The following is a 15,543-nucleotide window of genomic DNA, read 5'->3' on the forward strand; positions in this document are numbered from 1 at the left end:
TTGCAGCTGATGGCTGAAAAGTAGGCCACTGATGTACTTCTTATTGCATCCAAGCAAAATTAATATTTGTAGATAATCCGCTCAGATCATCCAAGGCATGTCACTTACTTTTCCACCTTCTTCCTGAAGAACAATATTCTCAGGTTTTAGGTCCCTGTGTATTATTCTGTTTTCATGCAAGTACTGGATACCATAACCTAGAAGTCCAATATGTTTCGGAAGGGGAGGGGGATGTTAAGGAGAAAAATACCTTTTAGAGAAATTGACATCCAGTCTTTCTTTGACTATCTATGAAGTATATAAACAGCAGAACATAGATGGAGGTACGGGAGGATGAAATTACTCTAGCCGAGTGTGCATTTTTCCAGTTCTACTCTATCAGCCAGCTTTGAATACACCACCTTACAAGGTTTCTAGTAGTAGCGGATCATTTAGATTATTTTTATTTCTGTGCTGAAACTGTCTTACATGTGAATGAGATTCTTGTTGCTTGTTTTTTGGGGGAGAGGCATTACATGAATCCTCAAGGTAAGAAATGGATTTCAATGCTATTTGAGCTCTCCATACATACTAGCCACACCAACATGTAGAACGCCCAGTAGGGTTCCATTACCCTGGCCCCCCAATATGTGTGTTGTACATAGGTTTCTGAGCAGATGAATCTATATGCAATGCAGGGCTGTCAGGGAAGGGCAGGTCAGGGACCTACATGACATAGATGTCAGGGCCAACAGTGTTATATTTATTCTTATTCTGTGAACTGCACTGAGTGCTGCTTAACACTGAAAGGAAGTATTACAAAATCCAAATGCCTAATGCAGGCGACTCTGAACAACATCACAGGCTGCGTGATTTTAGCATGCCACTCTTCACATTTTGAGCACCCCACATTTGTTAATACTCTGTGCAATTTTAATCACCAATTGTGAAATACTGGAAGCAGTCAGCATTTTGCGACTGGTTTTATTTCATATTGGTGTTTCATGTACTGCTGTATTCTTATTCTCCTGCATCTTATGGTTTAGCTCTAAATGTTGAGTTGTTTCAATATGGTGCTTATTATACAGTAATATTTTTGTATGAACTGCATTTTTGTCATATTTTTTCTTCTTTAAGTTCTTTGTCGTTGTTTCAGTTTTCTATACACTGCTTAGAGATATTTGCTTATATATTAAGTGGTATACAAATGGTGTAAATAAAACATAAAACAAAACATATACAGTGTTTATGCGAGTTATAATGTGAATGGAAGTTTTTGGAGGTGGAAATGTTGTTATTCTAGTGGAAATGTCAAATTTCTCCAGTTTTGAACAGAATGGCAACCTCCCTAAATTATCAGGTTGCTAGCCTGGGAATACTCCTTGATTTAGCCTTATTATTTGTTATATTTATTAGAAAGTCCCCACCCTGAAAAGTGAAAGCAATTTACAGAAATTAGCATTAAAAACAATCATAAAATGTCCTAAAATATGTAAGTAATATAGAAAAACAGACCCAGCTGAACCCCACCCCACTAAAAGATGAGCAGAAAATTAAGATCCAAAGGCCTGGGTGAATGGGAACGCTTTTGGCTGCTCCCTACAAATAGAGATTGCATCAGGCATCACTCTCTGGGGACAACATGCTCTCTGTTAAGAGAGCCACCACAGAGAACACTGGTTCTCATATCACTACCCTCTGTTTCTCTCTCAGAAAAGGCACATGGAGAAGAACCTCAGATGATGAGTGCAGAGTCCGGCTTCATGTGGAGAGAGGCAGTCCTTGATGTACTGGGGTTCTGACCGGCAAAAGGCTTTATAGGTCAAAACCAGCACTTTGAATTGGGCTCCGAAACTGGCAGTCAATGCAACCATGCTAGGATTGGTGTTATGTGCTCAAACCATTCCACCCGGGTGAACAACCTAGCCAATTGCGCACCAGCTGCAGTTCCCAATTTGTCTTCAAAGGCAGCCTTATGTATAATGCATTGCAGTAAACAGCAAACCTCGAGGTCAAGTGTCCTCAGTGGTGTGGAGTACTTTTTTCCATCTTAGGCTAGTAAAGCAGCTATACTCTGTCCCAGACAGTTATAGTCTGGTAAGATTGATATCTGCTCAGTTAGGCTGCAGCAACAAGTGAGTTAGGCATGTTAGGGAGTATCAGACCTAGATGGATGAAACAGGAAGCCTAGTCATCTTGGTTCTTTATTCTACTCAGGGAGGAGCACACAGAATGACTGGGCAGTATGCACCAATAGATAATAATAGATAATAAGGAATAAAGTCTGGTTTGTTGTTACATGGGAATGTGGTCAATAACAGAACAATATAGTTAGGGGTATCATGTATGAATCCTAAACTGAGATCAGAATCTAAGGCAAAAATCTGTTTTCATTTTAGAATTCATATTTCTAGACATCATTTGAAAGCGCATGGCCCGCATTTCCTGAATTGCCAAAATGGAAGGAATGTTGGGGCAGACGTTAAAAGGAAAACTCTCTCTGTCACACCTAATGACGGCTAGGTTCTACTTCCATCATTTGGTATGCCTCCTCCAGTTCAATATGCACTATCATTCTAACTGGTGATAAATATTTTTTCGATCTATTCAATCCAAAATAATTTTACATTCAAACAGTGCTATCAGAATCAATTAGGCAAGCTAAGGAAGGTCATATGAGGTCATGAGTACTTTGAGGTTTTTTACAATCAAGTGGTATATAAATTTTATGAAATAAAATAAACAAACAAATGCTAAAATTAAAGGGGTTTGTGCATCCTAAGTTTCAAGGCAAAATTAGCAGTCTGAGAACCACAAAGGCTTGTCGCAAATGCACAAAAGGGAACAGCTGACTTACCGATGTCGCTAAGAAGAGAAAGTATTTGACTCTCTTTAAGGCCGCAGCAATTTTCCGGTAAGTTCAACAGCTACAAGGAAGGATAAAAGGTTGACATTTGATATACAGTTCAGCCATCAATATACTGTACACCCTTCTAAGAACGAAAGAATTTATGAGCAAGCAATTGCTTGGAGAACACAAAACCTATATGAGAGACGCCTCTGTATACACTTAAAGTGAGGATCTACTTCAGCAATCTATCGTATTGTCCACAAATATCTTTAAAGAGAGATTGAGAGAGCGGTTGATGAACAGCTTGGTAGGTTTCTGGATGAAACATCGGCTCTGGATCCATTCCAGTCCGGCTTCCGCGCTGGTCATGGGACCGAGACGGCTCTGGTCGCCCTAACAGATGATCTCCGCAGGCAGCTGGATCGAGGCGGGTCGGGGCTGCTGATTCTTCTAGATCTGTCAGCAGCCTTCAACATGGTCGATCACGAACTCCTGGACCACCGCCTTGCCAACGTGGGGATCCAGAGCACAGTCCTTCAATGGCTGCACTCGTTTCTCTCTGGTCGGGGACAGAGGGTGGCGCTTGGGGGGGAATTGTCATCGAGCCACTCCTTGGTGTGTGGAGTGCCTCAGGGTGCGATACTCTCCCCGATGCTTTTCAACATCTTTATGCGCCCCTTCGCCCAGCTTGTCCGGAGTTTTGGGCTGGGTTGCCATCAGTATGCCGATGACACCCAACTCTATCTGTTGATGGATGGCCATCCTGACTCGGCCCCAGAAACACTGACCAGATGTCTGGAAGCTGTGGCTGGATGGTTACGTGGGAGCCGGTTGAAGTTAAATCCTTCGAAGACAGAGGTCCTCTGGCTGGGACGGGACGATATGGGATTGAGGGGGCAACTCCCATCTCTTGCGGGGGTGCAATTAGTGCCAGCATCGTCCGTTAAGAGTTTGGGTGTAATCTTCGATACCTCCCTCTCTATGGAGGCGCAGATTACAGCTATAACAAAGGCAGCATTTTTTCATCTCCGCCAAGCTAAGCAGTTGGCCCCTTATCTCTCTCACCCTGACCTAGCCACTGTGATCCACGCGACGGTCACCTCCAGACTGGATTACTGTAACTCGCTCTACGTGGGGCTGCCCTTGAGACTGACCCAGAAACTCCAGCGGGTGCAGAATGCCGCGGCGAGACTCCTTATGGGGTCTTCGCTACGAGACCACATTCATCCGGTACTATATCAGCTGCACTGGCTCCCGGTGGAGTACAGGATCAGGTTTAAGGTGCTGGTTCTAACCTTTAAAGCCCTATACGGCCTAGGACCCTCGTACCTACGGGACCGCCTCTCCTGGTATGCCCCACAGAGGAACTTACGGTCTTTCAATAAAAACATCTTGAAGGTCCCAGGCCTCAGAGAGGTTAGGCTGGCCTCAACTAGAGCCAGGGCCTTCTCGGCTGCGGCTCCAATCTGATGGAACGCTCTGTCACAAAAGACTAGGGCCCTGCAGGACCTGACATCTTTCCGCAGGGCCTGCAAGACAGAGTTGTTCCACCAGGCCTTTGGTCAGGGCGCAGCCTGACTCTCTCCTCTGGCAACCTGCACAGAAATTTGCTTAATGGTTGCCATCAACTTGATTTTAATTAATTTTATAATGAAATATTTTTAGAATGTTGGATTATCTGATTGTATGATTATTTGATTGTTGTTAGCCGCCCTGAGCCTGGCTTCGGCTGGGGAGGGCGGGATATAAATAAAATTTATTATTATTATTATTATTAAAGCAGAAAACCATCCTATACAGTTGTTACTTTTAAAATGGAGGGGCACTGCCTCGTTCCAAGACTACAGTGGTACCTTGAGTTAAGTACTTAATTCGTTCCGGAGGTCTGCTCTTAACCTGAAACTGTTCTTAACCTGAAGCACCACTTTAGCTAATGGGGCTTCCTGCTGCCACCTCGCCGCCAGAGCACGATTTCTGTTCTCATCCTGAAGCAAAGTTCTTAACCCGGGGTACTATTTCTGGGTTAGCAGAGTCTGTAACCTGAAGCTTATGTAACTTGAAGCGTATGTAACCCGAGATACCACTGTACTTATTTCTTTAATATACTTATATCCCACCTTTCTGCCTGGTAACAGGCCTTCAGGGTAGTTTAGAATAAAATAAAAGGCTAAAGGAAAAGTAATTTCTGAGGGTGTTCTGGTCTACCTAAACCAAAGATGGGGAACCTTTTCTGGTCAGCAGGTCAGAGAGTTATCTTCCCATCCTTGGTGGGCCAAACTTGACTCATACTGATGTCAGGTGGTGCCTGAGGCTCTCAAAAGTATCATTTGCTTTTGAGAGAAATAAGCGTGGCCTTGCTTTGGTCCCATCCATCACAGGTTCCAGTCCCACCCAACACTGGTATGCAGCCCTCAGGGAATACAACATAAAAAGGTTGCCTGAACTTGAGCGAAGTGGTACCATTTGTTTCCCTTATCCCATCTAGTTTGACAGTTGCACACTTACTTCTTCCATGCTCCCTGATAACAGCACATCACCCTTCTCCACATACTGCGCCCAGCTATAGCTGGAACCCAAAATCTAAACTGCATCAGTAGTCAAAGAAACAGGACGTACCTTCCTGAGATCTCCTTTGCAGCAATATTCCATAGCCAAAAGTGGGACATCATTGACAAGGAAATTCATCTCGTCAGGCACTTCACAGGCTTTTACAATATTGGGATGGTTCAGCCTAAATAAACGAAGGAAAGAAATTGGAAGTATTCTGAAAATGCATACTACTACAGACAATCCTTCTGAATTTCATGAAGCGGCACAGTATCAAACATTTTGTTTTGAAAACTGGAATAGATCAAACCAAACTTAGCTTAATCAAGCCTATACAGTGGTACCTCAGGTTAAGTACTTAATTCATTCCGGAGGTCCATACTTAACCTGAAACTGTTCTTAACCTGAAGCACCACTTTAGCTAATGGGGCCTCCTACTGCCGCCGTGCCGCCAGAGCACAATTTCTGTTCTCATCCTGAAGCAAAGTTCTTAACCTGAAGCACTATTTCTGGGTTAGCGGAGTCTGTAACCTGAAGCGTATGTAACCCGAGGTACCACTGTACTGTTTGAAAAATAAGATGGGTATTCTGAGGAGCAGCACAGCAGCTGCAGCGGCAAGCCTTCCAACAGAAGATGCTGCTACAGGGTCGACTGGTGACTCTCAAAGAACAGCAACTGTATGGCTGATATGCCTTCTGTTTCCAAACAAGCCTCTTGGAGCACAGCAGCAGCCATTACAACATCCCTCTACCCACCAGGCAGAAAGAAGAATTCGGAAGGGGCCACTAAAATAACAATGAAGCAGCAGCAAAACTTCAAAATGGGTGCTGAGATGTGCAAAATCGGAACCATCAAATGCCAAACGCATTTCAGATACACCTTCCTCAGAGGCAAAATATGACTGGTTACGATGGTCTACAGCTAACAGGAGAACCCCCTTCCTTCAGCCCTTCGTCTTCACAACCCCACGACTGTGTCTGTATGTGGTTGTATCCTGGATGGGAGAGATAGAGATTGGTTTTGTCTCTCCACCAATGGATTCCAAGTTTAGCAGATATCTTGGCACGAATAAGGTCCATTGAAACGGCTTTCAGGGGGACCCACCAGCAAAGATCCAACCTTTGGGTTAATGGTGACAGAAATGCAACCACTGAATCATAGAACTGTAGAGCTGGAAGGGACCCCAGGGGTCCTCTAGTCCAACCCCCTGCAATGCAGGAATCTCAGCTAGATGACAGATGGCCATGCAACCTCTGCTTAAAAACCTCCAAGGAAGGACCTACTTTTTCATGATCTGGATCTCATGGCACCACCGATCTTTGTTTTTCACACTTAGTTCCAAGCGACATGACTTGATTGCTATCTTCGTACCCAGATCCTACAATTGACAGGAGAGAAACCACAAGAGAGGGTTAAAATGTATTACCACAGCAGCATGTTCCACATCTAGAAGGAGCTGTCCAGGCATTTTTAGGACTATAGCTATTCCCTTCTGGGATACACCAGCTGCCCTTGCTTTCGTTTTAAGCCCCTTTTTGTGGAAAATTAAGGGAAAGCATCAAAGGGGTATCCTACCCAACTTCTTTTCTTTAAGGTGATAAACAAAATACAGTAAACTGAAGACGAAAAGATACAGAAATGTTCCCGAATGTCAAAGCAGGTTTGAAAGCAGAATAAAACTGAACAATATGTATTGTTAATGTATCATTCAGAAACATTAACAAAAAGACCCAAACCCCACCCATTTCCCCATAAATCTGTTAGGCTGGTTTATAAGTGTATCCTTTTGTAATAAATTAGGTTAATCTCAGTTACCTCTTTAAGGTTTATTACACATTTTAAGTGTGTTTGTGGGAGGGGAATTATTGGTATTTGTTTTGGTTTTCTGTATTTTGCATTAACGCTTTGTATTTTTCTGTTGTGAACTGCCCTGGGATCTTCAGGGGAAGGGCAGTATACAAATTTAAGAAACTATATATAGATTATCAAACGTTAATTATTACTTTTTTGCGTTCTTTTGTGAAATGTGGCATGCTGCTCGATTGCCGAAGAAAAAAAAGAGGGGAGGGGGAGGGAAAGCCATTTCCTTCAAATCAGTTTTAGGAAAAATGACAGAGCAGGGCATTTAGCTGAAATGCCACAGGTAAACTTAAAACCTCTTGCATTGGCTTGGGGGCGTTGGCTGGCTTCTTCGAAAGCAGGCACCTTGTATTCTCAACTGGGCAGGAAGATGGTGATCTGAAGGTGGGGGATATTTTACTTTAATTCTTCTTCTTTCCCCCTTTCATCCCATTTTATCTTTTAGATCTCACCACCTCAACATTTTGAATTTTTAAATTATTATTTTATTTTTTTATTATATCATTTTTGGGTTTTTTCTTTTCTTCTCTTTCTTTTTAGTATCTACTTCTCCATCCCCTCCTTCACCCCTTTGTTCTATTTACTTACTATTATGGTTCCCCCCCTTCCCTTCTCTTTTCTGAATAAACAAACAACCAAATAAGAATACTATATATCTATAGGCATATTGGGGGCGGGTTATTGGGTTGCTGTTTTTATTTTGAATATATGTATATATATAGAAAGAGTTTTATATATATACAGACACACACACACACACATATATATAGTTCTGTGAACCGCTCTGAGACCTCCAAGTATTGGGTGGTATATAAATTTAAACAAACAACAACAACAGAAGACACAACAACAAGACCACCACCACAATAATAATAATAATAATAATAATAATAATAATAATAGAAGACCACAGCGCAGGGCCAGATTTAGGTTTGACGAGGCCCTAAGCTACTGAAGGCAATGGGGCCCTTTATATGTCCAGCTGCCCTTTGTCAACAACAAATTGTCATCACTGTTTTTCTTGTTGAATATATGCTATATGGCAATTTACGGACCTAACAGGTATCTAAAGCCATTTGCACATAACAAATAGGAGCCTACACAACACCAAACGCCGTTGCTGTATGTAGGTTTTATTTGTTTTTTTAATGTGACATTCTGGAAATGTACACCCCAAGAGAGTGGGGCCCTAAGCTATAGCTTGTTTAGCTTATACACCCGTAAACCCGGCACTGCCGCAGCGCAGGGAAGGCGCCTGCGCGCCTTGCTATCAAGAGGCGGGGAGTTCCGAAGGCCACGAAAGGGCCGAGTTGCTTCGCGTTCACCCCCCCCCCCCGCCCTCCTCCTCAGGCGGCTCCCGCCCCCCCCCCCCCCAGCGCGCCCCCGCGAACCCACCCGGTGCTGGTAGAGCGAGACGTTGCCGAAGCCGCCGGTGCCGAGCCGCTCCCGCATCTCCCAGGGCTCGCAGGCGGCGCTGCCGGGCGGACCCCCGCGGAGGGACGGCGGCCTCTCCATCCTCCCTCCGCGCGGCCTGCGCCGCCCCCGACTCCCGCCGCTCGCCTCACAGCCGAGACAGCGCCAGCTCTCGCGAGACTTGGGGGCAGGCCCAGAGGCCGCCGGCGTCGTGGGCGGAGGGAGGGAGGGAGGCGCTCCCTGGAGACCGGGGGAGGGAGGGGAGGGGCAAGGGGCGGAGCTTGGCTTCTCCTCTCCCTTTCCACCAATGATCTCTCTCTTTCTCTCCCTCTGCCCTCATTCTGCGTTTTCAATAGCTTCGTTGAGTTGGAATGGGACCCCTCCGGGTCGTCTAGTCCAACCCCCTGCCAAGCAGGGATCTCATCTGGGTAGAATACTGAGCCGAGCAGGCTTAACGGTATGACACACATATATATAACACACACACACACACACACACACACACACACACACACACACTGCTTTTTTCCTGGGGGTACACATACCCCTAAACATTTTGTGAATCTTTGTACTTTTGTCCATTTACTGTATTTATTTTCCTGATTTGAACTATAAAATGGTGATTTTTTTGAGTCAAAATAAGAGTACCCCTAAACATTTTTTTTAAAAGCATGGGTAGGCAAACTAAGGCCCAGGGGCCGGATCCGGCCCAATCGCCTTCTCAGTCTGGCCCGCGGATGATCCGGGAATCAGCGTGTTTTCACATGAGCGGAATGTGTGCTTTTATTTAAAATGCATCTCTGGGGTATTTGTGGGGCATAGGAATTCATTCATTCACCCACCCACCCCCAAAAAATTATAGTCTGGCCCCCCACAAGGTCTGAGGGACAGTGGACCAGCCCCCTGCTGAAAAAGTTTGCTGACCAGACCTCCTGTTTTTGGAATCCAGCTCCCAGCCCCTGCTAACAAGACTAATATCCGTTCTAATATCTTATGTTTGTTTTCAGGAAGTGGTCTTATTCCCAAGTAAATGTCTTTTTTTTTTTTAAAGAATATTTATTAGAGTTTAACAAATACAAAAAAGAAGAAAACACACAATAAAAGGTTACAAAGTTTCAAAAATAAATGAAAAAAGAAAAAATACAATAAAAAGGAAAACACCAACAGTACATCAGAACATTAAAAAAGAAAGAACAAAAACATTTAAAAGGCAATAACATTTAAAAAAGAAACAAGAAACCAGTATTTCCATGTCCTTATCTTCCCTTTACTTATTTCCTTGACTTCCTCACACCTCCCTTTTTTGTATTCTAGTTCAATTAGTTGTTTCAGCAAGTCCTTTCCCTCTTTCTCAAATTTAATTCCATAATTTATCTTAACACAATTTAGCCTTAAATTTTACACCTTAACCCATTATCAATCTATTCTTACTTAGTTCTTTATAACATTTCTGCTAAAGCCATATAACTTCTTTCCAGCATCCTTCTAACATTCATTCATTTTACAATATTTCTGTAAATATACTTTAAATTTTTTCCAATCTTCCCAAGTAAATGTCTTAAGCACGACGGCTGCAGATATAGACTCCATGATGGTGCCATGATTTGAGTGAGTTAAAACAACCACCACCGTGAAACAGTATACACTCTAATTTTTTAATTTTTGTTTCTATTTTTTTATGATCTTATCTGCTCACAATTTATCTGTAAATAATCAATAAACCATTTCCATTCTTTCATTAAACATTTGTTGCCTTGATTTCTTATTCTTCCGGTAAGTTTTGCAATTTCTGCATATTCCATAAGTTTTTGTATCCATTCTTCCTTTGCTGGGACTTCTGTTTCTTTCCATTTTGGTGCGTGTAACATTCTTGCCACTGAATAAGTTTCTATACAGTTTAGGTATAATTCTGTCCCTATAATTCCCAAAAGAAAAGCTTCTGGTTGTTGTTTTTTTACAAACATTATGTTAAACATCCTTTTCAATTCATTATATATCATTTCCCAAGAAGATTTAACCTTTCTACAAGACAACCACATATGATAAAAAGAACCTTCTTTTTACATTTCCAACACTTATTTGATTTAGATTTAGAAATTTTTGCCAATATTTTATATTTTATTCTCGGTTTCCCCCCTTGCCATGCCTCGCCCAGTTAAGACCATTAAACCAGGACCTGAAATTCCCATTGGTCCACTACCGCCGCAAAAATTGTTCTCAGAGGGTGATGGGAGCAGTGGTAGCATCGCACTGCAGTAAGGATACCACCTCCCCACCTGCCCATTCTTACCCATAGGCATAGCAGGGGGCAGTTGTCCCCCCACCCTAATTCAAGTAAATCAGTAATAATACTAAACTACCGGTAATTGAGGTTCTGCCTGCCTAACATGAAACCTGCCCCGCCTAAAAACAAACATAAATTCTGGCTACGCCCATGCTCTCAACTTGCATTTTTTTAAAAATACAGTTTTTATTATTATTTTTCTAATTTACATTTCAAGATATTCATTTAGACAACCTTAAATCAATGACTTCCCTTCTTCTCTTTCCCTGGTTCATTTTGCAGACCATAAGGTAAAGGTAAAGGGACCCCTGACCATTAGGTCCAGTCGTGGCCAACTCTGGGGTTGCGGCGCTCATCTCGCTTTATTGGCCGAGGGAGCCGGCATACAGCTTCTGGGTCATGTGGCCAGCAGGACTAAGCTGCTTGTGGAGAAGCAGAGCAGCGCACGGAAACGCTGTTTACCTTCCCGCCGGAGTGGTACCTATTTATCTACTTGCACTTTGACGTGCTTTCAAACTGCTAGGTTGGCAGGAGCAGGGACTGAGCAACGGGAGCTCACCCCGTCGAGGGAATTCGAACCGCCGATCAGCAAGTCCTAGGCTCTGGTTTAACCCACAGCGCCACCTGCGTCCCTTTTGCAGACCGTACATCCCTGCATATTTTTGCATGAACTAAACCATTCAGTAAATCCATTGTTACACCACCAACACTTCTTTGCACTGTTGAATGAATGAATGCATCTTCAGAAATTCAACTTGCATTTTAATTATGCTACGAGATTTGGTGTCCTAGTCCGTAGAGCATGAGACTCTTCATCTGAGGGTCGTGGGTTCCAGCCCCACTTTGGACAAAAGATACCCGCATTGCAGGAGGCTCGACTAGATGACTCTGGAGACCCCTTCCCACTCTGCAGTTCTGCGATTGCAACTGATCACTGCCATCGTTCTCACTGGAGACGCGTTTCTGCTTTAAGCGGTGGCGTTGCTGCAGTGTTGGTGGCCCCCCCTCCCCCAGCCACAAGATGCGGGGGCGGCGACGCGTGCACTGGGAACGTGGGCACGGCGGGAGGCGCGCGCCGAGAGAGAGAGAGACAGAGAGAGCGCGCACGCCAGCTAGCACCGGTCCATCCGCTCCCCCGCGGGCTGCAGGCATCGTGCGAATCGGGTTCGCCTCCCCCCGTGGGGCCACCGGACGGCGGAGGGACCACCTACCCATCGCGGCAGCCGGCAGATCCTCGCCTCCCCGCCGCCCGCGGGTGCTGCCTGCAGGCAAGGCGCGCGGGGCGGCGAGGGATCCGGAGGATCCGCTTGCCAGGGGCGCGCGGTAAGCGGAGCCAGCCGAGGAGGGAGAAGCGCCCCCGGACCCTTGCGCGGACGCCTGCCGCGCTTTGGCCCTGCCATGGATGCGGCAAAGCGGGGAGTGGGGGGAAGGAGGGCGGTGCTAGGGCCTCGGGAGTGGGGCTGAGAAGTGGGGCTGGGGGGCTGCAGCAGGTACTGGGGCCGAGGTCCCTTCGCTGCCCCCCTAAAATATTTGAAGGGGCTGCCCTCCTCAAAATGGGCATTGCCCATCAAACGGTTTGGGTGCGCCCCGTCGTGCGATCAATGATGTGGGGTGGGGCTTACCTGCCCCCTCCAATCTTTTCTACAAGTTGGCACCCCTGGCGGCCGGTGGGGGGGGCAGGAACGGCATCCTTGCATGCAGGGCGAGGAGGCTACGGCGGCCTCCCCCTTGCCGGGGGCGCGTGAAGGGGCGCCCGCTGTCCCCGGGGGTTCCCTCTCCCCCTTTCCCCCCACCCCACATCTCATTCTCCTGGCCGCGAGCGTTGCCTTGGCCCCTGCCGCCTTCCCGGCGTGATCCCGGGTGTGCCAACACCGCCCCGGGCAATTGCGCCCTAGGCGCACGTTCCGTGGCGCAGAGAAGCCCAGCTCTGCAAACTGGCGCTCTTGCTTTGGCTAAGCACGAAGGGACTGTGTTTCTTAGGTAACCAGTGGTACTAGCACAGCGATAGCTGCATGTTTTGTATTTTATCAGGTTGCCCACGTTTACATCCTGCTGCCTTTCCCCTCTTGAGTGCTGCTGCTGCAGGAGGTGAGGCAAGGGGTTGCAAGAGATGTCGGCGCCTGCAAAGCTTCGCCTGGCACCTATATCGCCTTGCCTCCATCGCCAAGCATCTTATCTCGGCAGACATTTTAGCCTTTAACATGCCTTAAGTGTTTTTCAGACCCTTTGCGCTACTGTCCTGTCTGGCTTTGCTTTCATGTCACTGCTGTTTTAGTTAACCTGTTTCAGATTTCAGGTTTAATTTTGTGCACCCTTAAATTTTGCAGTTTTAGCTAATATTTTGTGCTCTGGACCAGTGTTTCCCAACCTTTTTTGGGCAAAGGCACACTTGTTTCATGAAAAAAATCTCGAGGCACACCACCATTAGAAAATGTTTAAAAAATTAACTCTGTGCCTATATTGACTACCGTATTTTTCGCCCTATAGGACGCACCGGCCCATAGGACGCACCTAGATTTTGGGGGGGGAAATAAAGGGAAAAAAATTATTCCCCCCCCCAGACGCGGGGCTGGGGCGGGAGAAGCCCGAGCTTCCCCCGACCCCAGCCCCCAGAATGGGAGCCAGAGTGGCTCCCGGAGCTTGCGGGACTGGGGGTGGGGGAAGCCCGAGCTTCCCCCGCCCCCAGCCCCCAGAAAGGGTCCGAGAGCGATGGCAAAGGTGAGCGCACCTTCGCCATCACTCCCAGAGCTTGCGGGGCTGGAGGTGGGGGAAGCCCGAGCTTCCCCCGCCCCCGGCCGCCAGAGCAGGTCAGAGAGCGATGGCGAAGGTGTGCGCACCTTCGCCATCGCTCTGGGACCTTGCACGGGCTGGGGGCGGGGGAAGCCGGAGCTTCTCCCGTCCCCAGCCCCCAGAGCGGGTCGGAGAGCGATGGCGAAGGTGCGCGCACCTTCGCCATCGCTCTGGGACCTTGCGCGGGCTGGGGGCGGGGGAAGCCGGAGCTTCTCCCGTCCCCAGCCCCCAGAGCAGGTTGGAGAGCGATGGCGAAGGTGCGCGCACCTTCGCCATCGCTCTGGGACCTTGCGCGGGCTGGGGGCGGGGGAAGCCGGAGCTTCTCCCGTCCCCAGCCCGCAGAGCAGGTCGGAGAGCGATGGCGAAGGTGCGCGCACCTTCTGCATCGCTCTGGGACCTTGCGCGGGCTGGGGGCGGGGGAAGCCGGAGCTTCTCGCGTCCCCAGCCCCCCGAACGGGTCGGAGAGCGATGGCGAAGGTGCTCGCAGCTTTGGCATCGCTCTGGGAGCTTGCGCGGCTGGGGGGATAGCTTCCTTAAGCCTGGAGAGCAAGAGGGGTCGGTGCGCACCGACCCCTCTCGCTCTCCAGGCTTCAGCGAAAGCCTGCATTCGCGGCGATGGGATGTGGGAGGGAGCTCGCTGCCGCCCCGCGTGTGCTCGCCGCCGCCGCCCCGCCTCTCGCCGCCCGACCTGCCCGCCTCCCTCCCACGGCACACTAGGCAACGTCTCACGGCACACTAGTGTGCCGCGGAACACCGGTTGGGAAACACTGCTCTGGACAGAGGACGTTGGCTCTTGGGTGACAGAGAAATGCAGTAAGTAAATACAGTGGAATCTCGGGTTAAGTACTTAATTCACTCTGGAGGTCTGTTCTTAACCTGAAGCACCACTTTAGCTAATGGGGCCTCCTGCTGCCGCCGCGCCGCTGGAGCACAATTTCTGTTCTCATCCTAAAGCAAAGTTCTTAACCTGAAGCACTATTTCTGGGTTAGCGGAGTCTGTAACCTGAAGCGTATGTAACCTGAGGTACCACTGTACAGTGGTACCTCGGGTTAAGTACTTAATTCGTTCCGGAGGTCTGTTCTTAACCTGAAGCACCACTTTAGCTAATGGGGCCTCCTGCTGCTGCCGCGCCGCTGGAGCACAATTTCTGTTCTTATCCTGAAGCAAAGTTCTTAACCTGAAGCACTATTTCTGACTTAGCAGAGTCTGTAACCTGAAGCGTATGTAACCTGAAGCGTATGTAACCCGAGGTAGCACTGTAATGTGGCTCTAGCATTAATTTACCGGAGACTCGGGCAGGGTAGCATCCTCACATTCAAACATGCCGTTGCGGGTGTCGTGTTTTCCCCAAACATTGCTGCTGATGCGCCCGTTTCCGTTCCACTACAGGCCTGACCCACTTTCCCGCGAGGATGAAATGGAGCACAGCCATCTGCTGGACTCTCATTCTGCTGCTTGCCGTCTTCTTCGAAGGCATCGGTTGCAAAGGAGGGCGTGGCGGAGCTCGAGGGGCAGCCAGGGGTAGCGCCCGTGGCAGCACGCGGCGGTCAAAATCTTCAACCCGCTACAGCTCAGGACTACGGGTGGCGGCTGCGGCGGCGGCAGGTGGCGCAGCTGCAGGAGCGGCCTCGGCCATGGCTGCTGGCAGGATGAGGTCCGCTGGCGAGGGCGGCCCGGAATATGCAGAGGCACAGTCTGGCAACAGCACCGGCGAGGGCAGTTACAACTATCGGGCGTGGACCTCGGGTGCTGAATCCTGGCACCTTTCATATCTGCCTGCCTGCCTGCTGTGCGTGGCCAGATTCTTTACCCTCTAA

The 15,543-nt window shown here is 47.7% G+C and overlaps 2 protein-coding genes across 2 annotated transcripts in view; one reads left to right on the forward strand and one right to left on the reverse strand.

Annotated features, from left to right (window-relative positions):
• CHUK (component of inhibitor of nuclear factor kappa B kinase complex) overlaps positions 1–8,818 on the reverse strand; it is a 31,045-nt gene extending 22,227 nt beyond the window's left edge. Inside the window, exons 1-5 of the mRNA XM_028728907.2 lie at positions 8,634–8,818; positions 6,662–6,756; positions 5,447–5,561; positions 2,837–2,906; positions 109–197 (exon numbers count right to left, since the gene is read on the reverse strand). Coding sequence (XP_028584740.1) covers positions 109–197; positions 2,837–2,906; positions 5,447–5,561; positions 6,662–6,756; positions 8,634–8,753 — 489 coding nt within the window. The 5' untranslated portion in view covers positions 8,754–8,818. The remainder of the gene's footprint in view (positions 1–108; positions 198–2,836; positions 2,907–5,446; positions 5,562–6,661; positions 6,757–8,633) is intronic.
• A 6,320-nt stretch (positions 8,819–15,138) lies between these two features.
• On the forward strand, positions 15,139–15,543 carry SPRN (shadow of prion protein). The gene has a single exon (XM_077930883.1). The coding sequence runs from the start codon at positions 15,139–15,141 to the stop codon at positions 15,541–15,543; it is 405 nt and encodes a 134-aa protein (XP_077787009.1).

This window comes from Podarcis muralis, chromosome 6 (assembly GCF_964188315.1).
Source record: "Podarcis muralis chromosome 6, rPodMur119.hap1.1, whole genome shotgun sequence".
Taxonomy (NCBI): Eukaryota; Metazoa; Chordata; class Lepidosauria; order Squamata; family Lacertidae; genus Podarcis; species Podarcis muralis.

Excerpts from the sequence above, each read along its gene's own strand:
- SPRN (XM_077930883.1), top strand. The coding sequence starts at position 15,139 with ATGAAATGGAGCACAGCCATCTGCTGGACTCTCATTCTGCTGCTTGCC.